This window comes from Serinus canaria, chromosome 4A (genome assembly GCF_022539315.1).
Source record: "Serinus canaria isolate serCan28SL12 chromosome 4A, serCan2020, whole genome shotgun sequence".
Lineage (NCBI taxonomy): Eukaryota > Metazoa > Chordata > Aves > Passeriformes > Fringillidae > Serinus > Serinus canaria.
Window position 1 is genome coordinate 7,918,247 of NC_066318.1, and position 24,130 is coordinate 7,942,376.

The following is a 24,130-nucleotide window of genomic DNA, read 5'->3' on the forward strand; positions in this document are numbered from 1 at the left end:
AGAAGTCAGAAAAAGAGCTGTAGCTGAGCTAAAGGAGCCAAAGAGCGAGGCGGGCAGGAGGTCAGTGCAGAGAATGTGAAGGGAAGTCTAAATTTATGCTCAGCCTGCCACGGTCACATGTATTGATTAAGCGTTTTGGCTCAGGAACAGGCATATATTACCGAGCAAATATTAAAAGCAATGCAGGTTTCAAGGGGAAGCCTCTTTCCTCTGGGAGTTGCTGTTGATCACTCATAATTAGATGAGAGGTCAAAACCAACCAGAAGATCTGATGAAAATTTATGGAAGGAAAATATGAGGAAAAACAAATAAGAAATCATATTATTTAACTCCTGCTGCCGGTTTCAAGCATTCATTACAGAAATGAATGAGAAAAAACGTTTAAGAAGTTCTTGTCATTTTGTCTAGTAGACTATCTTAATTCTCTATCACCTGGTTGTATCACAGAATCCTTTGGAAAAGACCCAAATGGGGGTCAGGCTCTTCTCACTGGGAACCAGCAACAGGACAAGGGGACAAAGCCTTAAGTTGCGCCAGGGGAGATTTAGGTTGGACTCTTGGAAGAATTTCTTCACAAAAGGGTGATCAGACATTGGAAGGGGGTGCCCGGGGAGGTGGAGGAGTCACGGCCCCTGGAGGTGTTGAAGGAAAGACTGAACGCGGCACTGGGTGCCATGCTCTGGTTGACCAGGTGGTGTTGGGCCATGGGCTGGAGTCGGTGACCCCGCGGTCTGTTCCACCCCTCGGTTCCGTGATTTTGCGATCCGGCGGCTCCGCACGGCCCGGACGGTGGCGGCTCCCCCTCACTCCCTCACCGCGGCCGCCAGGGGGCGCTGCGCCGCGCGGGGGAGCCCCTCCCTCCCGGCCCTCAGCAGCTCCGCGGGGCGGGGGCGGGGCCGGGCCGCTCTCGCGATACCCGCGCGGCGCCGCCCGGCCCGCGGTGCCCGGAGGTGGCGGCCCGGCCCGGCCATGGCGTCCGACAGCGACACCGAGGAGTTCTACGATGCGCCCGAGGACGTGCACCCCGCGGGCTCCCCCGCGCCGTGAGTTCGCGCCGCCTTCCCTCCTCTCAGCGCGGCCCCGCCGTCTCTGGGCAGCTCCCGGGGATGCGGGGGGAAAGCGGGGTCAGAGCGGGGCCGCGGCCCCCGCTGAGAGCTCGGGGTCCGCTCGGAGCGCGGAGGGTGCGGGAACAGAGCGGGGCTCGCCCGGCGCTGCTGCGGACGGCGCGGCCGTGAGAGGATGAGCTCATACCTGCCTTCCTGAGGCGGGAGCGGCTGTAGTGCTGGGAGGAGACGGGCGGAGATGGCATTGGCATCGACAGAATAATCCCTGAAATGCGATAAAAACAACAGATTTTCTGAGGAAGGAGAGGCGAGCGAGCTTCGTCAGCAACAGGCAGCTGTTGCTTCGTGAAGAACAACTTCTGGTGTGCTCTGTGCTCTGTTTTTAGTGGTACCTTTATTACTTTTACTGTTTTTAATGGGGGTTGGACTAGATTATCTCCAGAGGTCCCTTCCTAGCCTAACAAATCTGTGGTTCGGTGTCGCTTTGATGCTTCTTGCCCTTAGCCAGCTGGTTCCGGTAGTGAAGGTTTACCAGCGTTTTGTGAGCTACCTCCCAGTGCTGCTGCCTCAGAACTAACCCTGACACCGTGTTGTTGGTGTCAGCCAAATGTGCCCCTCTTGTAAATCTTTCTGGTGGTGTGCTGGACAGGTTATGGCTTGTATCAGTTCTGGTTTTCGTGTAGCCTGGACCAAACCTCTTCAATATTTTACTTGGTAGGATGAGGTTTCACATGGCCTGTTTATACAGTAAATATGATATGGATTGTGGGATCCATTTGAAGCTTTAATAATGGACCAAGGAGCTTGTTTTAGGCTGCGACTCAGTGGTCACTGGATGCCTACAAGAAAGGAAAGACTAGATCTTTTCTCCTCACCTTTAGATCCTGTATTAAAGTTTTTCTGAACTCAGCTGCTTAGCTGTAGCCTGGTGAAAAGTACATCTTAGCATACAGTTCTACAAGATGTGATAAGCCAGATTCACAGTGCTTGTGGTGAAATGAGGTTTTTCTCCAGCTGCTAACCTCCTGCTAGGAATGCTGATCAAACTCTTCTCTGAGTTGCATTAACTCGAAGTAAACAGCTGAAAACTAGAAACAGCAAAAACTGTTCAATAAGTTAAAGCAGCTGAAACCTGTCAGAGTTGTAACAGGAGAGGGTGAAGGTGAGTGATTAGTGTGACTAGAGACCACAGACAGGAAAGGGGAAGCAGACTATGGTAGAAGTGAGCTGTTAAATCTGCCCAACTGCACATCCACCTTTTGTCTGATACAGATCATGCCATGTGTCCTGGCTTTGCTGGTTTCCACCACCTGTATCTAAGCAGAACTTCATAATATGAAGTCACTGACTAGAAATTAAAGATGTTTTTAATTTCTCTAGTGCTCTTCCATAACCTGTGTCAATGCATCATTGACTCGAGTCAATAGAATTCTGTGAGCCTGAGTCAAGTAAGGAGTTGATGTCCATGAGCTTAGTTTGCAGTACAGCTACTGGTCTGTTTTTCAGGCTGTTGTTGAATCTCACAGTATGGACAGTATTTTCTCGAAATAAGCTTTGAGATTTCATAAGAGCTAATTTCACACCTGCATTGGACACTTCTAGGAAGCAGGCTGGTATATTATTTTGCATGTGTAATGATGTTGAGTTGAAACCACAAAAAAAAAAATCAAAACCTTCTTGTTGCAGACAAGGCAACTGAAAACAAGTACATGTTGCCCTCTGCAGCTTCAGATATTTCCTCCTGCATTCAGTGTTCTGATGATCAGTAAAATCAGCTGGGAGTCCTTTTTGGCAGCACTAGTTTGCAGCAAAGCAGTGTAGATACATTTGCTCTCATTAAAAATGTGAGGTTTGTAGCTTCCTCCCTCCCTAGCCTTTGTTCTATGTGGGGAAGTTTAATAGCTGCTGATAGAGAAACTCTGAAAGTGGTGCCAAGTGTTCACGTCAGCTTGCTAACTTTGCTGTTTACTTGCTTTATTAATTGTCTGGTCTATAAGAGTGGAGTTTTAAAGTTGGATGTAGGCTCCCAGTTCCCACTGTTAAATCATTAAAGTACTGATGCTTGAGTCCCTCTCAAGGAAAGCACCATATTTTCATCCTTGACTACATCTGTAGCTGGTACTTTTAAAGAACTAATTAGCAGAAATTATAGAACCTGATGCAAAGTGTTTATTTCAGATTAGAATGGTCTGAGGTAGTGTTCCTGGGGTAGCACTTCTGGGGTGATGACTTCTGTAAGGTGAGGTGGTGTGTTTGGAGATGTTCTGAGATTACTTCATCCCCTCTGGCAAGGTCCATGTGCTTCCCTTCTGCTCTAGATCTTGTCTTTTATTTGTAATTCTACCTTTGACATGTGGAGGGTGTCCATTTGTTGGATAACTAAGTCTAGAGTAAAAAGGGAGAGGTAGTGTGACAGAAGGTGCCCCTATTTAACCTCTGTCACTCACTTTAGAAGCACTGTAACCATGCAAGAATTTAGGAAAAGGCGCTGAAAAGTAGAGGCCTGAACAGTCCCATGCAGAAGGATATAAGTTTTGAGAGAAGGAAAGTATGAAGTAAGGCACACTTGGTTACATGCAGGCATGTGACAGACCCTCTATATTTTATTTATAGGAAAATTGATCCACCCACTCTGATATCAAGAACTGTTAAACCTAATTATTTGGACTTCATATGCCTTATGGTGAGGGGGCAAGTTTGTTCCTACTAAGCTTGTATCCTAAAAATTGTTATGAGAAACCAGACGAAAGATACAGTGTAGGTAATGAGAAATGTCTCTGTTTTGTCTAAATTCTTGATTATAACTTTAGTTGTCCTGTACTTTAGAAGTTGCCTTGATGTTTTTCCTGAAGAATTTTGTATTCCTCTGTGTAGGAAGACAGGTAAGGTTAAGTTGTGCCCCATTGACATGTGGGACATTTTTAGTACAGCTTTTGTGTGTGTGAGTGTTTTAGCCAATGTGAAAAGCTGATTGTGGCAGCAAAAGAGTTTGCTGAAACTCCCACACGGGAGCTTCCCCAGGGCAGCCCAGACATGCATTGCAGCAGTGAATCCCTGTAGGTTTGGAGGTGTGACTGCCATGGGAGAGCTGCAGCAGGAGTAATTACAGCTTCCAGGGCAGCCACAGGTTCAAGGGAACATCGTGTGCAGGACAGCAGGGAAGGCAGTTCTGGGCTGGCTGCTGAACCTGTATGTTCTGTCCAGGGCACAGCTGCTCTGTGCACTGCAAACACCTTCCCATCTGCTTGCTAACACACCTGTTGTATAACAATGTACATCCTCCCAGGAAGGCAGGCACTGTTGGTTTGGGATTTGCCCAAGGCCAGTACTCACATTGTTTTTAGTTTGAAGGGCTGAATGTTTTGTTTTCTGTTACAAAACTTAAAAACAACATGTTGAAAATGTGAAGCGCACTTCAAACAGGGTCTAGGCTGGAGCTCCCTGATAGTAAGAATGGGAGCTTAGTGTAGTCTGGTTACTGTCAGGATGAATTTGATAGTGGGATAAACAGTTTTTAAAAAAAAGTTTGTTTGTGAGTTTGTTTGACTTTCAGACTTATCAGACATATATTTGTGCAGGTGAAATGGGATATTTCTTTGAATTGTGTTTAATCTTTGTAGATAACCTTGAAGCCTTCCTTTGTTAAACTGGTGTAAAAGTGGTGTAATGTAAGATAATTTAGAAGTTATGTGAAATGCAGTCTAGAAGATGTATTGCTATGAGTTTATAAATCCCACTTTTTAGTAAATGTTCATACCAGATTAGTTTTTGCCTTGTGTTTTCTGTGGCATATGTCAGTTTTCATGTGCTGCCTGACCTTTCAAAGCCAAGTCAATATTTGATCTTTGGGTTGATCTTATTTAAATATTTTCAGACACTTTTTCCACTATATATTTGTTTTTTAAAAATGCAAGGATTTATACACTGCATCCAGAAAACAAATGGGCTTAAAGTAAAGGGGCATGGAGAAGGCTGTAAGTTCAGGTGGTTGGGAAGACAAGACCATTCCAGTGTTGTGTTGAACTACAAAAGATTTCAGTTACCAAGCTGGCTGACTTGATGTAAATGTAATAGCACATAAACAGTAACTGCTCACGACTCTGGGAGCAATGCTGCTGACAGACACACAGCTCAAGTCCTCTCAGTCAAGACACTGAACTTACCACCTGTATTACAGACTGATATGAAAGTGGGGGTTTTGCCAAACAGTTGTGGAAGCTTTCCAGTATTTTAAAATCATGTAAATTCCATGGTAAAGCTTCTCCTTAATTGTGTGGGGGGGTTATGTCAAGCTATCAGCACGATGTTATGTTCTACACCTGCTAGTTCTGTAACCTTTACCACTCAAGCACCTTTTTCCCAAGGGAGCTGAGTAGCCTGAGCATGGAAAGTAACATCTGGTTTTGTTTGAGTGCAGATTTTCTGCAAAACGAATTAGCTGAAGAAGTCTGAAACAGCAGCAATGTCTTTTGAACCTCCTCTTTTGTGTAATCAGTGTAGGAATGAGTTGCCTGTACCAGAAGTGAGGGGCTAATTAGTGGGAAGTGTCACACTAGAAAACTGAAATATCTACTTGCATTTGAGGGATTTGTCTTATTCAGGTTTTTAAGCAGTGTCTTGTAAAATAGGACCCTGGCTGAAGCCTAGGCATTAATGGTGTAATTATATATATTTCATTGTTAAAGTCATCTCATGGACTTAATGAACTGTGACGCATTTCTGCCACTCCTAAGAAAATCCAAGAGTTGATAGTGGAACTGAAAATGTTTCAGTAACCAGAAATCTCACACAGGCTGTGGCCTTTCCCAGCAATATAGTGTGTGATACAAAAAAATGTTCTTGTTTTTCTGGCCAAAATATTAATTTTTGTCTTTTTTTTGCACATTGGGGTTAGAGCTTTCTAGGAGGATTATAGCTCAAAACAGTGTCACAGGTACTGTGCACCTGAAGTTAACATTTGGACAGAAGAACCTTAGTGTAGCATATTAAATTAGTTGCAATGATAGAGTGTACTTTCTTGTTTACTTAGCTGTGCTGTATAAATGGGATCTTTGCTTTTTTTGTGATTAAATGCTTCCAGATGGTAAGGAGAAGAGCTGAAATTCTTAAAAAACAATTGGAAATATTTGTATTTTTTTTCAGGAAGTATTGTTCTTTAAAATGGTTTTGGAGGCAGAAGGGGCAAATGAGGCTGAGATCTCAATATTTGTCTGTATTGTTTGTGCCAGTTTATATTTGGGCTTAAGAATGTTACTGATCTTGGTGGTCAGCTGGGATCTATGTGCAATCCAGGCAGCTCTTTTGGTAGTAAGCTTTTAGGGAATTAATCTGCAACTTTGCTTGTGACTGACAAACTGATAAAATCATAAAACAATTCAGGGTGGAAGCCTGGAAAAATCATCTGGTCCAACCTTCCCTTTATGTATCAGCAAGATACTGTAGTCAGAGTAAGCAGTGTGAATCAATACCTAAATATCTTCCAGAATTCCAAAAGTCTTGTAGAAGATGTAAGTTCAGGATATAATAAGAGCTGACCATCCACTAATTGAATTGACTTGACAAGAAGTAATTATTTGATACCATTCCCCTAAGATCGCTTGTTCTTACATGTAATTAGTGTAACGAGAGGTGGTGTGTGAGTGGTTGCTAATGCTCAGTCACTGTTTCACTGTGAGTATTTTGCAAAGTAGTGCACATCAGTTCCTTCCTGTTACAATGTATTTTGTCTCTATTTATACCAAATGTCCTGATTAGAAACAAGATCTTAGGTTTGCTACAGACTCTGAAGGGCAGAGTGGCTGTGATAGGGCCAACTCTATGGATTGGGATTCAAGCACTTGATTTGCAGAGTACTGGAGTGTTTGTGCTTCTGCTCTCTGAGAGTTTCTGTTTCTTTAATGTCCACCAAATGCTTGGCATATACATGCTAATTTTGAATTCTCTGTAGTGCAAAATAGTTTTAGTTTTGTACTTAGAATAACATATTTTTATTAGAAAAGGGTGATATGTGATTTCTAGAAGGTTCTGCTGGCAAACTCAGAATTTGTAGAAGCTGTGGATCTGTGTGTGGTAAAGAGTAGGGAACTTGTATAGAAGTGATGTGAGAAACATTCACTTTGCTCCTTTAAATTATCAAGTATATGGTTCCTGCAAAGGAAGGCTGTGTTACAGACTGTTTAAAACAAAGCTTACTGTCTGTGAACTCTACCTAAGTCTATCTTCTCTTTCTAACAGGTCACCAACAAAAGTTGGAACCAATGTAGTAAAGGTGAGTTTCTTCTTAAAATCAGTCAAGTGCTTGTGGATGAACACAGGGTTGAGTATTTCCACCTAATGTGCTACAGTACCCCTGACATCTGCACGCAGAGGAAATTACAGGCTTTCCTTGTTGTATGTAGCAATTGTGCTTGTCTTGAAATTCCAGCTTTCCTTTTATTTAAGGTATGTTACAGTGTCTTGAAGCTCATTTTATTCTGAAATGTGTATGTGCAATTTAATTAAGCTGTATGTGATTACTAAACTGTGCTCTTTCAACTGATTTGTGAGTAGCAAGCAAGACTCTGCAGCCACCTGGCTTTTGGGTCTGATTTATATGAAACAGTTGATTGTGCTCTCTTCTGTCTCCAAAATAAGAAAAATCTTAATGTTTGTACTTCAGAAACCTCCCCTCTAGGTTATGTGAAGATAAACCACTATATTTAGCTTAATGAGACAGCGTTGCCACTTCCCACGCAGGTAATTGGTATTCTGTGCGTAGTGACAGCGCGGCTGAATGCAGCACTCAGTGAATAGGTGAGGAGCTGGAACCTTGTGCAAATAACACTCATTTCCTGCTCTCAGAAGGGCCAAAGGTGCTGCTGTACAACACTTCTGCCTAACGAAGCTTTGCAGGTTTGTCTGCAAAGTGTTGGGAAATCCTAGGGAAGCCAGTGTTTCTGAGCTGTCAGCAGTACTCTGCTCTGAATCAATAGTATTTTAACAGTGATACCATATCTTGCTATACCTCTTAGGGAACAGGGCCTTACCCCCAGTTTTGTGCTCTGTTTAATGTCCATTTAATAATTAAGTATTACATGTGTAAGCCTTTCAAGCAATGTTGTTTTATCATTCCCACTAAACTGTGTGCAATCAATGAACTTCAAAACTCACTTTAATGTCTTCATGAATTATTAGCTATGAAGTTCTCTAGGTTGCTATTGGATTTTTAATCTTTTGAAGTATCTTCCTAAATCCCCTGTTCAAAGCTAAATTTCTGAAGGTGGAAAAAGTAGTAGCTTCTCTGCTTGGTATCCTATCAGTTCAGTGAATGTGTGACTAATGGTATCATTTGTCTTGGAATGGGTAAGAAATATTTCTAAGTCCGAAGTCTAATAGGTGTGTGAGTTTAATGTCAACAGAATTGGAAATTAATATAATAGGCTTCTGTAGGCACTGATTACACTTAAGTATTTATGTTATCATACATTTGAAGATAAACTTTAATAATAAAGCAAAGTAGAGCTTGCATTTAGATTAGAAATGCTTTGTGGCAGGAGGGAGTGGAGAGGGAGGAAGAATTTTTCTGTAATTGCAGCTGTCTTTGCACAATATGCCATTTCTTTGGGTCAGAACTCTCCAAGATGGATGTCTGCAAGACTTTGGAAAAGGGAGGAATTTCAAACATAATATGTTAGGATGCTCTAGAGGTTCTGTTTGGTTGTCTGAGAGTCTAGACAAGTCTAAGGAAAAATTTCTTAAATATCTGTACTAGACAGTCACTCTAAATAAAAAAAACAGGGACAAGTGATTGAAAATACCTTGTTCTAGTTGGCTCCGAGGGCTACTGGACTTCTGCAGATCCCTTCCAATGTCAAGGATTCCATCAGGTTCCACTTTAGATATTGCTGATATATGTGCGTATGGACAATGTGATGTTGTGGCCTTTCATTGGACTAGATGGTTTTTAAAGGTTTTTAGGGTTTTTTTCTAATACAAACTCTTTAGGATTCTAATAATTCATACAGAAGAGAAAGGGGTATGATGAAGTTGTGACTGGTCTGTATCACCTGAGGTTAAAGCAGTATCCTATTTTAAAAACTATTTGTGGTTCTGAACCTAAAATTTTGCAGGAATTGATTAAAATGTTTACTCACAAATAAAATATTTTCAACTTATTTGGATTTTGGAAGGATCTGCATGAAGATGACTGATGGCTAAATTATATAATGAATATACACTGGGCACTAGGAATAATTGTAGAATGTAAGATTCCATGTTAGAACCGCAGACACATGTTTGTGACCACTCAAGAGAGCTGCCTGCCTTAATTTGGGAATTTCTAAATAGTTTCTACTCTATGTGGCTGTTATACAGTTCTCACATCCTTTCCTAAAAGCTGATTAAAAAAAGAGAAAATATTTTAATATGGAATTTCCTTGCTTCAGGTTAATGCATGTGTTTATTTCTCTGAACTTCATGCTGCCTTCAGTTTGATTGTAGTTGAGGTTGCAGCCTCTCATATATGACTATTTTGTTGCTTAGTGTGCATGACTCTGAAATACTACTCATGTGTACTGAGCATTACTGCTTAAACATCTAACAGCAGTAATGTGTGAAAATGTGGCAGATTTCTTGTCCTTTATGCTATTTAATTTGTTGGAACTGTATTTTTGTTAAATCATCTTACTGAAGAAGTTAATACCATCATGTTATGACTTTTTCTTTTGTAGGATATGGACAATAAACTACACAAAGCTGGAAGTGAAACATTTGTACGAGAAATGAAACAAGATGATTCAAAAGAGGTTAGTTAAATATTGCTTTGAGCTTCCAGCTTCATACAAAAAATATTAGATAATTTAATGATCAATATTCATCCTAAAACAACCATAGTTTAGAATTAGTTGTTAATGTTAGTAAGAATGTTTATCTAAAGGGTAAAAATCAAACTAAGTGATCTAAAAATATATTTAGGATTCACCAGTTTTGAATTATTTGTGTAATTTACAGGATCATATTTAGCAGTACATGAGAACTCTGAAGAGTGAACAGCTTTTGTTTCCTAACAAAAAGTAGTTTTGTTTTCTCTCCAAGTATATTGAAGAAGACTGGAAATTACTTTATCTTTTGACTATGCCCATTTCTGCACCAAGGTTCTGGTCTCCTTTTTAAACAAACTGCATTTTGTATATAAAAGAATTCTTCAGTGGAAAAGCTCTTATGGGTATTGTGCAGGCTGACTGGTTTGTGTACCCAGGAGGTGCCTGCTGGTGACTGGTAGAATTATTTTATTTTGTTTCTTTAGATTATTGACAGTATTATAGAAGAAAGCCAGAAGGCCCAGCAACTAGAAGATGATGCTTTAGCTTCTAGAGGAAATGAATTGACTGTTCCAACTTCAGATGCTAATGCTTGGATTTCTGGAGCAGGTATCATTAGTGGTGTCCCAGAAGTACTAGCTGCTAAAATACCATTACCAGAAGACACTAGAGAACCAGAGGATCAGAGTGTGTGTAAGGACGCTGAATTGGAGTCTGGGAAGCTTTTGTTTAGTTCTGACCAACAGGAATCTCATAAACCAACAAAAGTAACAAATGCAACTGATCATAAAATGGATGAAACTGAAGCACAAGGAGAAACATCAAAAAAAGAGGACATAACAGACAAGAAAGAGGCAAATACTTTAGAAAAAGTGGCTTCAGATTTGTCTACCAAAGACCTTTCTGTGACAGAAGAAATGCCCCCAGCCAAGCCCCCAAGGCAGCTGACTGTAGAGCCTGACATAGTTGCGAGCACAAAGAAACCTGTCCCTGCCCGGCCCCCGCCTCCCACCAATGTCCCTCCCCCGAGACCACCCCCTCCTGCACGGCCAGCTCCACCTCCCCGGAAGAAGAAGAGTGAACTGGACTTTGAAGTGCAAAAACCTGTTTTAGAAGGCAAGTATTCTACTTTAGTTGGGTTTATTTATCTACAGGGTATTATTTTTGTGTTTTGAGTGAAGGATCATTCAGTCCTGTGATTTTTGTTTAGCTGATAGGTAAAAAAATCATGCAACAATCTTAGCTTATTACAATGAAGTAATACCTTTCTGCTCTACAAGTGTTCCTCATTCCCAGACTTTCTTGTAAGGTAAGACTTCTTACTAAAATAGCTGTAGCTATAGCAAGGAGAAGTTGACTCATCAATACATAAACTAAAAAACAGTTACTTCAAATAAAATATGTGTGTGGTCTGTATTTGCATAGAAATCCAAGTCAAGGTGTGGACTGAGGTCTTATGAAAATGAGTAGTTCTGGGTTACTAGGAAATGGCTATTAAAAAGAAGTTAATAAAGCTTAAGAGGCCTAGGTGTGAAGTCATGCCTGAACCTCCAACTGTATATGAAATACATAATTGTAAGTTAGATATGGTGGCAGTTGATCATTAAAAAAATACCAAGCTAGTCAGAAAGGGTGTTCAGGCCTGTATCTGATGTTAGGATTTGATCTCTATGGCAAGTGTTATGCTCTTCTTTCTAATAAATCTCTTTTCAGTTTCTCGAGACACCTTCACAGCTGGTGGTCTTTTAACTTCAAGTTCAGTGACAGAAGGTGTGCCCAAAGATTCTCAGCCTTCCTTGGATTTGGCCAGTGCAACTAGTGGAGATAAAATCGTCACTGCCCAGGTATTGGGAAATGGTTGGGAGTGTGACTGGAACATTTTCTATTGCTTCAGTGATACAGTAGAGATAATGTAATCTATGTCTGCACCATTTCAGGAAAACGGGAAAGCAGCTGATGGCCAAACAACAAATGAAGTACTTGGACCACAAAGACCCAGGTCTAACTCTGGCAGAGAGCTCACAGATGAGGTATCTATGGCTGTGCTCTGTACATGGAACACCTTTGTGCTTGCATTCCCTGTCTGGTAGATGAGTTGTTGTAGTCAGGTCACTCCTTGTTCTCTGAACCACTCCATGCTGTCACCAGGAATGCAAATAGGAGTGATGGCACAGCTGGCTTTATCCACCTAAGAACTTTTGTGTCCCCTGAGTCATGTGTGCCTTTACCCTTTGGAAGTCTGAGCTGTAACAGACCTGAAATGCCATCAAGTTCATGTTGGTAGCTATGCAACCACCTCATACGATTTTCATGGGAGGGAACAGTAGCAAACCTGCCATTTTGTCATGTGTCTAAAAGGGAAAGGAGTCAGCAATAGGAAAATTATCTTCCTCATACTAAAAAATAGTTTCTTCAGTTAATGATTCTACTAATCCTGATGATATTTGGCTTTTTTAAGTTTTCATTTGTTTCTATCACTGTATAGCTTTTTTAAACTGTTGCTTTATAAGCAACAGTTAAAACCTTTATAAGCATTCATGAGATACTCCAAATAAACCTTTTCCTTTGTGGTGCTAGTCAGTTCTCAATTCCTTTTCTCTATGTATATTAAGTTTGCCTTTAGCTAAACCAAGATACAGCAGCTGGAGTAGGAAAGGGGAAGACTGCAATGTCTTTTAATTACATAATATGTTTGATATTAGCATGAAAAGTGTCAGGTAGTAATTGATGTCTCCATGGCTGCATTTTTGATTTATGAAATTGAAGCTTGTGATATGTAACTGTTCATCTTTGTCTAGTGGTTGATAATGTTTGCACTAACATGCTAATTTAAACTTAGTCTTTGTAAAACAAATATTTAGTGAGCTACAGAATTTCCCATTAAGATAAGTAATTTGTAATTTTTGATGATTTCTGTTTTGCTCTAGGTTTTCAAGTCAAATCAAGTTCTCCTCATGTCACATCTTATTTTTTTCCATAGGAAATTCTAGCAAGTGTAATGATAAAAAACCTTGATACAGGTGAAGAAATACCTCTGAGTTTGGCAGAAGAAAAGTTGCCAACAGGCATTAATCCCCTGACTTTGCATATCATGAGGAGAACTAAAGAATATGTCAGGTATGAATCATGAGAGCTTTCAGCTCATAAGATGCTGTTGCTCTCACAGTTTTTGCATAAACGGAAGCCGCTCTTACGCAGGTAAAAAGAGCCCAAATCCATCTGTCTGACTAATCTGAGCTGATTCCCAGTTCTCAATGAATCAGGCTCATTATTGATTTCTCTCAAGTTCACTAAAACTTGCTGATCTTGCTGGACCTTGACAAGCAAGTACATCTGAAAATCCACTGATCTCCAGTTAGCCTTTGATGTACTAAATGTCATTTCTATGCTGAATTAAACACGTTTTACATTCGAGTACTGGATGTTGTTCATGCCACCACCTCCTGTAGCTTTTTCAGTGTTTCATCGGAGACTGTTCCTCTGAAGATCTGTTGTCATTAGTGCAACTGACTGCTTTGAGGTTTGCCTGTTCTTAATACAGCTTTAGATCCTTCTAATATGTAAAATGAACTCTTTTTGCAATCTTTGATAGAAAAAGGCACGTGCTTAATGATCAGCATATCGTGTCAGTCTAGGTGTTCTTTTCAAAGGCCCATATGAATTTATACATCAGACAACTTCTAGGTTTTTTGCATTTGTGTATTATTGAGAAACTCACTTTTCTAGAACTCCATTGTGAAAAAACTTATATTTCAGGATTAACAACTATTAATTTATTTGATCTGTGGAAAGCAAGATATGAGAACAAGTGGCATGTTACCAGTTCCTAGAAACTTAATGTATTTTGTCTGCTCTTAGCTTTCAAAGTATCACTATAAGCTTAAGTTGGAAATTTGTGGCAGGGAATAATATATCTGCAGCTTTAGTATCAAGATGCCTAAGAATTGAAAGACCTGTTTATTATGTGATTAAGGTAACGTCCATGCTTTTCCAACCTGTTACATAGAGGAATAAAGATGGATCCTAAAATGCAGAGCCTACTTTATTAATGTTTCACTCAATTTAGATTCATTATGGTATCATTAAACAATCACTTCTGTATTTCCTAGTAATGATGCAGCACAGTCTGATGATGAAGACAAAATGCAGACACAGCAAACTGACACTGATGGAGGCAGGTTAAAACAGAAAACGTAAGATGCTGTTTTATGGTTTTTCCTTTCCCTAGAAAGAAAACACAGATTTTATTTTTCTAAGCTGAAGCTTCCCTTCTGATTACTGAACAAGTTGCCTTTCAAGTAATCACTTTATTAGTGATATCTGATTTTACATAAACCTGTAGCTCTGTGGTTGAACTGAAGATTGCATGACTGCTGTCAAATTTACTGCTTAATTTTAGAAGCAGTAATGAAAAAAGATAAGGTTGCATTACAAATCAAAATTACTGATTACAATAGCAAAAAAAAAAAAAAAAGGCAGTTTTCCATTATTATGTGTTGAAAATGTACCCTTGTTTTTAAGGACTCAACTGAAAAAGTTCCTTGGCAAATCTGTGAAGAAAGCAAAGCACCTTGCTGAAGAATATGGTGAACGTGCTGTTAATAAGGTTAAGAGTGTTCGAGATGAAGGTAAGTGACCATCCTTTATTTTAATAGGGTAGTTGGTTTATCCTTGTGCTTTTAGAAAGCTGGCAGAGGAACATAAACTGCTGCATTCTACCACTGTTCTACAGTTGGTAATATGATTTTTTTTAGAGTTGTACCTTGTAGCTTCATAGGCATTTTGAGATGACCAGGTTACAAGGATAAATTCTTGTAAAGTAATAGTTAAGAGACCTTTTCAACTAAACCAGCTTAATGCTCTGATTTTTTGTTGTGCTGTTAGAAAGAGGTTTTGATATCAAATGTACACGTTTTTTGAACGATACCTAGCAAAGGTAGAAGTGGGGATTATCTTCATTACTTTAGTAAATCAGATTGTTTTCTGGCAACCAGTACTACAGCTGGAATTTTGATATAGCATGAGCTCCTGTTAGACTTCCCAGCTACAACTGAATTCTCCCCTTCTTATTTCATCAGTGTATCTTTCAGACAATCTTCTAGTGCTGCAGCAAGCTGGTATAACCATTGCCTGAGTGCCATGGAACTCCTGCACTTCAGTGTCTTGTGTTGCCACTGGATGTTGGCCATAGCTCTTTTGCAATTCTTGTACTTCATGGGCAAGCCACCAGGCTGTTGCAGTGTACTTAGAGAGAAAAAGCCAATAGACTCATTTTCAGCACGCATCAAATGACAGAAATCACTTAGTGCAGGATCTCCTGAATGCAAGACAGGTGCCAAGAAAGGGGCAGAACAAAAATTGATACAGTTGTTATTTTCAGTGTTCAGTGTTTGGATTCACTGTAGCCTAAAATTAATGCAAATATATTTTTAGACCTTAATGCAATACTGTTCTTATTTTACTTTAAGATCTTTAAATTGCCTGTAGCAATTCTTTAATTCAAGACTAATCCACTACCAAAAAGCTTACTAACATGTTAAATGGGTGCTGCAACATCTAGTACTGAATTTGTGTTCCTCTAAGTCTTTCACACAGATCAAGATGATCCCTCTTCCAGTGATGATGAAGGAATGCCCTATACAAGACCAGTTAAGTTCAAAGCAGCACATGGCTTCAAGGGTCCTTATGATTTTGAACAAATTAAAGTTGTTCAGGATCTCAGTGGAGAGCATATGGTAGGTCTCAAATTTCATCTGTGGTTTTGCTCAATCTGTTCAGCCTGAGATTCAACTTCTCATTTTCATCTACTTGCTGACCTCCAAAACAAATGACTGTCAGGTTTATTCTCTTTGGAAACACTTCAGAAAATAATAGTCTGGCAAAAAAAAAAAAAAAAAAAAAAAAAGGCTGTTTTGCCCTGATCTTGAGGGGGTAAAAAGCATGCAGGTTCCTAGGCATCAGGGATTCTCCAGAGCTCTCCTTTGAAGAGTTATGGTATCAATTGATATATGGTTTTTTCAGTTCCTGCAGTTACAACTTTAGGCTGAAATAGGCTATTTTCCTGTATCAGAACTGAGCACAGAGCAGAAAGCTTGACCTGCTCAGCAGTAAATAAATTAGTCTATTAGACAGATGAACACAATATTGAACAGAAATACTTACTAGGTTTTGGAGGCAAAAGTTGGGAGAGGTTAATAGAGTATGTTCAGAATGATAAGGTGGGGAGAAACCAGGATAGGATATTGCAAAGATGCCTGTGGAGAATCAGGCAGAAAAGCTACTTATGTGTCACTGTTTGAAGTGTGCATGCTTCTCTATGAGTCTGGAATACATTCTAGTATTCCTGATTTCCCAAACTTCTGCTGACAGCAGCTGTCTGACATTGGAAGCAATCCTTCATGTCTAAATGTTGGGCTGAGGGTAATGACCTACATCACTCAGTGACCAGTGACTCCACGTTGTCATCCACAACTGAACTTCCCATTCCTGCTGGTAATCCCTGTTAGTTTCCATCATGCCAGTATTTGACTTCTAAAACCCAGGAAATCCCTCCAGGTTGGTGGAGCATGGTGGAGTCAAATGCCTAGTAGCTCTTTATTCAGTAGCAGGATGAAATGGGATACTGCTTGTGTGGTTATGTTTTATTGACTAGTAACTCTTTGGACTTGGCAGTGGAGAAAGAATTGTTATCATGAGAGGCTTTGCAAAACCCTAATGCCAATGATGAATATAACAAATATATATAGTACCCATTTTGGTTGCCAGTTGGTGTAACCAATCACAGTTTCTACTTTAAAAAAAAAGCATGCAAACCTCAAGTGCAGCTACAAGTATTTGTCAGTTCTACAAAACAAGTCGGAGGTTCTGAGTCCCTCAGACAGCTGTACAAGTCTTGTGTAGAATTCTGTGGTTGTGCTGACCTCCTGTAACTCTCCTCTTGCAGTCATCTGCCCTGTGGGCTTTTTCTTTCAAACTGCTTTTGCACATATGTTACACAATCCACCAGTCTTTACAATTACTTATCAGCATTTTGATCTACAGTCTATTTTACTTGTGGTATCTTGTGTGTGTCTCTACAATGTCAACTGAAATGATTTTAAAGTCTTTGTGGTATGCAGAAAAGCAATTTTTGTGAGTTATCTCTGTTTTTTGACAGGGTGCTGTTTGGACAATGAAATTTTCTCACTGTGGTCGATTACTGGCATCTGCAGGGCAGGACAATGTAGTGAGGATATGGGTTTTGAAGAACGCCTTTGATTATTTCAATAACATGCGCATGAAGTACAACACAGAAGGTATCTCTCTGTGCATGGCTGGAGCTCTGAGACAGTAGAAATTCTGGGTATTTGGGAACTTGATGCAGACCATGATGTTTCTGTCTGTGTTCCAGGCCGTGTCTCCCCTTCTCCCTCTCAGGAGAGCCTGAATTCTTCCAAGTCTGACACCGATGCAGGGGTAGGTACACAAGGTTTTGGGAGGCGAAGAGATGGTCTGGTTTGTAATGCCAGATCTTCATTGATGCTTTATTCAAACATTAAAGAGTTCTTGGCTTGTGTCTTTTTGTCAAATTGTCATATCAATAGATGTCTTCAATCAAATATATTAAGGGGTGCAAGCAGGGAAGCCCATCACTGAATTTAAAGCATTACAAAATCTGCAAAGCTGTGCTGTGGCCTCCTGCCAGAGGAGATTGCTGAGTGAATTCCTAAGGGGAAAAACCCTCCATCATTGAATTTCCTGTCTTAGTGTTTTATCTCTGACCATTACTTGTGGTTAATGTCTGACTTGATGTTTTTTCCGAGGAAGGCCAAAGTGAGCGATGGGATTCTCAGAAGCATAATGATACCTGACAGATTTAAATTTTTCACATCTGTGTAGAAAAAAATGGAACATGACTGAAGAAAAGTATTCAGACACTCTTAGTTGTAGAGTTTCCAGATACTGTAGTAAACCTTGCTGTTAAAATTAATGTATTTAAGATGGGTTTTTTTTATTTTTGGCTTCCAGTAGTATAAGAAACAGATGACAGAATTAGGGTTTAAGTGAACATCTTGGCAGTAGCATTATTTAGTGTGTGTTGTCTTGGCAGAGGGGGAAGCAGGGAGGCCAGCAATTGTTCTTTAACTCATGTAAATGAGTGGGCTTGCTAAGCCACACACACCAGAGATGCTGTTTTGAGTGGTTGTGTTTTGTTGGGTTTGGGTTAGTTTTTTTTCCTGGAGAGATTTTGTATAGGAACTTCTTTTTTCAATTATTATTTTACGCCTGTTAGTTCTGAACTGGTCTCTTACTAGGAAGTTGTCATTCATTATATGCGCTAGAAACTTGGAAACCTGAACTCACAGTTTTGAAGTGGAACACAGTTTTTAAGGTTGATATACTTTGTTCCAAAAGCTTATCTTCAGGTGTTTGCTTAAATTGCTGTCAGGCTGATCCCACTGAATAAGAGCTGAAAAATGGAAAATTTAGAACTTCTTAATTTTGCCCTTCCAGGATAATGTTTGACAGCCCATTGTACTTGACATTTACTTTGGTTGTTTACTAGTGCAATATTGTTTGTTCAAATTGTTTTTTGTCCTTATACTTTTTTAAGCAGTAAGTGCCTCATGGTGAATTTTTCTAGCTAATATTTGGTAATATTTCTGTACATATCTCTGATAGATTTGCAGTGCAGTTGATGAAGACCCAGATGATAAAAATGCCCCGTTTCGTCAGCGACCGTTTTGCAAATACAAAGGCCACACAGCAGATCTTCTTGATCTTTCCTGGTCTAAAGTAAGGCAGCTTAATACAGGCTACACAGTTCTTCTGTGTTTTCCTTGTTTTCTGTTGTCAGTTGCCACTGGAACCATACATTTAAACAGTATGAAATGATCTTGGAAGTTAAGAGTAGTTTTGTATAGGCAACATCTATGCTAGCTGAAATAGTTGGAATAAAGTGAGATACCTTCTTGTACTTGTGTAATTAAGAGTGGTCTTAAAAAAACTCAAACAAGCCAGTAACAATTACAGTTGTGTATTCAGTAATGAAAGTAAATTATTTAGAGTGGGAGGGTTTTCCACTGAGCTGTGTGGTTTCTGTTATATGATGTTTTCTTTTCCTGTCTTCAGTATGCTTCACTTTTTGGGCAAAGTGTACATGTTCTGAAGTTGCTGAACATGTACATCTATTTTAAAATTAAAGAGTTACTTTGTTTCACATCAGACTTATGCAGAAAATTCTCCACGTGGGAATGCAGTTGTAGTTTTAGGAACACAGTCTGGTTGAAGCATCTCGGGCATCTCTGAGGTCTGTCATGCCATTTCTTCTCTGAATTCTTTAACTACATTCCAAGTATTCATTTTCACTGAGATTCTTCCAGAAAATTTTCTGTTACCAAGGGTCATTGTACAGCTCTTAAGGAAAGCACTGATCAGTAATGGTAATTTGGATAAACCATTTTATTTGAAAATATAAAATGTTGAATTTCATGGCAGCATAGGCTTGGTAAGGCTCTACCAATCTAATTGGTTCTGTACTTCCTGTTACTTTTGTGTCTGTTAATAACTGTGGAATTCTCTTGTTTCACAGAATTACTTCTTGCTTTCTTCTTCTATGGATAAAACTGTCAGATTATGGCATATATCAAGAAGAGAATGTCTTTGCTGTTTCCAGCATATAGACTTTGTCACTGCTATAGCTTTCCATCCAAGGGTAAGTGTAACTGCCCTCTTACTTCTTGAGAGGTAGCATTTAAAATTACAACATTCCATTCCCCTTTTTTTAAATTAAAAAAATAAAATGATTGAATAATAGTTTGTGCACTTCAAAAATATGGATAATATTCCAGGACTTTGTGTTCATCTTCACTGAACTTCACCAGGACTGTCCATGAGGTTTAACCACGGGTACATGTGAAGTGGAAAGTGAATTGTCTGTTGGCTGTACCATCACAGCTGGTATAGTGTAGAGTAACTTTGTGAAAAGTTAGAATTTCCAGTGGGGAATAGTGTGATTAAATATTTGTGGGGAAAAAAAATCATAATGAGATTGAACAGATTGTCCTGAGACCACAGAATCCTTGAGAATTTTTAAAACTTTACAGAATATAACCCACTACAGCCTGATCAAACTTTTGGAACTGTCCTTGCTACAAGCAGGGAAGGTGGATCAGAGGCCTCCAGAGATAAATTTCAGCTTACTTTTTATAAATTTTTTAAAATACTGTAATCAAGCTTCCTAATATGAATAAAACTCAAGTGGAAGAACAGTGTTTGTCACTGTTCCCTAAACATACAGAACTAGTGCATGTATGGGAAACCATGAAAGGAGCTTTCAGTTCATGGCAGGGTGACTGTGCTAACAGTGAGCAATTTTCTAACCTGAGGTATAACTACATGTGTGTAATCTTGTCAAAAACATGTAAGAATTTGAATTCCATTTGCCACAAATTTCTTAAACATTATAATCAGCTGTCTGAAGGTTCTTGTTGGGAAATTCTGTAGAGGAGCTGTTTGGAAATGAGGTGGGAAGGTTTTAAGGAAGGCAGAAACTTACTCATAGCACAAGTGGAGTTGAAACTTTGTGTGTGTTCTCAGGATGACAGGTACTTCCTCAGTGGTTCATTGGATGGAAAACTCCGACTCTGGAACATTCCTGACAAAAAAGTGGCATTATGGAATGAAGTGGATGGGCAGACAAAATTGATTACAGCTGCCAACTTCTGTCAGAATGGCAAATATGCAGTCATAGGCACATATGATGGAAGATGCATCTTTTATGACACAGAGGTAAAAAAACTTTGAGGCGGTGGATTTTTTTATGTTAAATAACAAACAGATCTAGAAGTCATGGTTATTTAAATACCAAGAAACAAATCTGTTAGAGCTTGAAGCAAACTAATGGTTTTACACAATTGTTTCAGTTTGGGACACATTTTGATATCTTTTCAGCACTTGAAGTATCACACACAAATACACGTGCGTTCTACCAGAGGTCGAAATAGAGTTGGAAGAAAAATTACTGGCATTGAACCTTTGCCTGGAGAAAATAAGGTACTGTCTTGCAGTGCAGCTTTGGCCCAGTACTGAATTCTGATATTTATATCTAATGCTTAGTAAGTTTGTGCAAAATCTTTTAACACTACTGAAATGAGCCTTACTCTTTGCTGATTTAGGCTAATACAATACTAAGTAGTGGTAAAGTAGAATATTTATTCTTTTAATGATGTTATGCTCTGATTAATGTGCAGGTGAAAAAATGGTTGCAGGTGGCTAATTGTTTCCACTCCTAAATTTATTTATTTCTTTTCTAGATACTAGTGACATCAAATGATTCCAGAATCAGATTGTATGACCTGAGAGATCTGTCTTTATCTATGAAGTACAAAGGTTATGTCAACAGCAGCAGCCAAATCAAAGCCAGCTTTAGGTAAGACAGTTTTGTAACAATGAAGTTTATGGATTTGGGAAATGCTGTGGCTGAAGTATGGAGGGTTTTGTTTAAAAAATCTACATTGGCATGAAACTGAGCTTCTGAAATATCACTTGGCTTGGAATGCAAGGGTAGAAAAAGACTCTGAAGAGTGATGAGCTGGGAGCTCCTGTGGGTGAGTGAATGCATTTGCATCCTGTGGACAGTGAGATGTGTGTCCATTACTGTTGCTGTGAGGGCAGGAACTGTGCTACAGCTGAGGTTGGAAAGGACCTTGGGAGATCATTTTGCTCAGCCTCCCTGCTCCAGATAAATTTCCCGGATTAAATCATCTCTACTTACTGTGCTGTAGCCCAATTAGTGTCTGAGTTTAGAGATGCAGAGCTGCTGTAATGCAAGCTTGAACAGCTAAGAAAAGTTATGTTTTTTCTTCTTTGAATCTTTAGCCATGATTTTACCTACATTGTAAGTGGTTCAGAAGATAAATATGTCTATATTTGGAGTACATACCATGACCTGAGCAAGTTTACTTCTGTAAGAAGAGATCGAAATGACTTCTGGGAAGGCATTAAAGGTAAAAACCAGCTTTTGATCTTTGTTTTATCAAAGCTCACAAGCTCACATGATTTGAAAATTGAAATATTTTATTTGCTATGCATTTAGTGTGAACAAAATCTTAGTAGAATGCATGGTAATTGGTGGCCAGGAATCCTTGTTCACAGGAGACTCTCTTTGGGATGGCAAGAGACAAAGTAGCTTGGAGTCCAGCTTCACTAAGAGATTGTGAATTAATGTAATGTTTTACTGACTAATTTTAGAAATCAAAATAATTATCAGCCCATAATCCTTTATGGAAAAGTGACTTTGCAAACAAATGCAAACTTTCTCTTTCACAGCAGACTAAAACCAAAAACGGGTGGGGTAAAAAGCAGCTCTTTTATCTGTTCCACATACACACTGTTTTTGGAAAATGTGGGCCATGTTTATAGCAAATGTGTTTTGGACCTCTTGCCAGTTAGTTTTGAGCACTTAGAGCATCTTCTGAAATCATTAAGATCATAGAACAATGACAGTTGTTCTTTAAATTCTGAGTTTACCTGATGGCCACTAGCACTGAGATTCTTGTATATTTACTAGAAGTTCTGCCTGCTGTTGTTGTAAAATTAACGAATTCTTGAAACAAGGTAATGAAAATTGGATTGTCTTTCTGAAGCGCACAACGCAGTCGTCACCTCTGCCATCTTTGCTCCAAATCCTGGTCTGATGGTGTCACTGGAAACTTCTGAAAAGCAAGAAGCTGAAAGTAAGGGAGAAGATTGTGAGATGTCAGACACCATCCCCTCTGGTAGGTGTTTAAGGTGAACTCTGCTTGGTACCATGGCATGAGCAGGAAAATATTATGAATACTTCTGATCTGGGTGGGGGTTTCTTGAGAAGAAAAGTCCTTGCAGTGGCATGGGTACATAATCCAACTTAGCATTCCACCTCGAACATTTTGGCAGCTGTTGCAGTCTTAAAAGCTGAGGGAGGATGTGACATGAGCCATCCTAAGTACTTTAGGATTGTTCCTTTTACATTGGAGCTGTTTGGAGGTAGAGCTGTACCAACCATTAATGAAAAGGTTTCTTTCCTAGAAATGCAGCTGTTTCTTGAAGTATTGGCTAGAAATCAGAAATATGATAAAGGAAGAAGGGTATCACAGTGATGTCATATATTTTAATGAGAGTGTGGTTTTTTTTTTTTTTTTTTTAAATGAACTAACAGTTTATTCTCATTCTTGTTAAGGAGCTCTGAAGACAGATCACACAGAAGTGCTTTTATCAGCTGACTTTACTGGAGCAATTAAAGTCTTCATTAACAAAAAGAAATATGTATCTTAGTTGGTTTGCAAATGGCAGCATACAGTTATGGTACTGTGGGATTGAAATTCCATAAATAATGCAGGCAAAAGCAAAGTATCTAATATAATAATGTTATGGGCTGATTTATTTTTAAATTTTTATTTTAAGGCTACTCAAATATTGGATCCTTGGAAAGCAGTGTGCCTATTAACACCTGGGCTTGTAGGATAGAAAGGAATTTGTAAGAATAATCCTGCCAAACATTAGACTCTCAACTTTCTACAGTTGTTTTGCCATGTCATTGTGAACCTGCACAGGTTTCTGCACAAAATCGTGTCTGCACATGTGTGTGCCTTTGGGATACATGCACGAATTGGAACCTGTATCAAAAGGGTTTTAGTGGTGCTTCTGGCCACTAGATGTCAGGAGCTGGGGTGTGAAAGGAAGATTGGAAAGATGCTGAATAATGTAGTCTGATCTTTGCACAAAATTCCATTGGAGAAAGATCTTGAATTTGTAGTAGCTAATATTCAGAGTTTTTAGTTATGCAAGTTTTTGATGGGTCAGCAACCATGTGTAAATGTTTTTATAAATTTCTCAACTTCAGGACGTGAAAATTTTTTTGTTGTCTTTTAATTGTTGTGGACTTTAGATTCCTTTCTTATATATAATTTTTTGCACACTGGAGCACAATACTTGTGTAAAGAATTCTCTCATTCCGTGTTCACGGGCACCAGGATATATTCACCTTCCACATAAAATTAAGCTGCGTTAGAAAGTTCTTATATTTTACAACTATGTAAAATAAATTGTTTACATTTTTTAAGCATTGTAGCTTAAAGTTTTAAGTTCTTCTTGTTTGTTTAGTGCCACTGAATTTTGAAAGTCTTTGTAAATATTCATATGAAACACCTATGAAGTAACATTCTGGGCGTCATAACCCTTGAAATGTTATTGATGGTCAAATGTTTCAGAGAACAAATGTATCATTAAACTTGGTCACACACTTCGAAA

At 39.2% G+C, this 24,130-nt stretch overlaps 1 protein-coding gene across 5 annotated transcripts; it reads left to right on the forward strand.

Annotated features, from left to right (window-relative positions):
- Positions 1–920: 920 nt before the first annotated feature.
- On the forward strand, positions 921–24,130 carry WDR44 (WD repeat domain 44). 5 transcript variants are annotated; one of them, XM_030228907.2, is made up of 20 exons: positions 921–1,043; positions 7,299–7,332; positions 9,773–9,847; positions 10,348–10,978; positions 11,576–11,706; positions 11,800–11,892; positions 12,843–12,979; positions 13,972–14,055; positions 14,384–14,490; positions 15,446–15,597; positions 17,019–17,157; positions 17,253–17,317; positions 18,524–18,637; positions 19,434–19,556; positions 20,441–20,632; positions 20,795–20,896; positions 21,157–21,272; positions 21,722–21,849; positions 22,489–22,620; positions 23,061–24,130. In XM_030228907.2, exons 1-20 carry the CDS (start codon positions 970–972, stop codon positions 23,153–23,155), a joined length of 2,724 nt encoding a protein of 907 aa, XP_030084767.1. In that variant the 5' UTR covers positions 921–969; the 3' UTR covers positions 23,156–24,130. The 5 variants fall into 5 exon arrangements, with proteins under 5 accessions (XP_030084767.1, XP_050830365.1, XP_050830364.1 ...); XM_050974408.1 differs by having other exon boundaries at positions 1,012–1,043; positions 10,472–10,978; XM_050974407.1 differs by lacking the exon at positions 921–1,043 and adding an exon at positions 1,117–1,426 and having other exon boundaries at positions 10,472–10,978.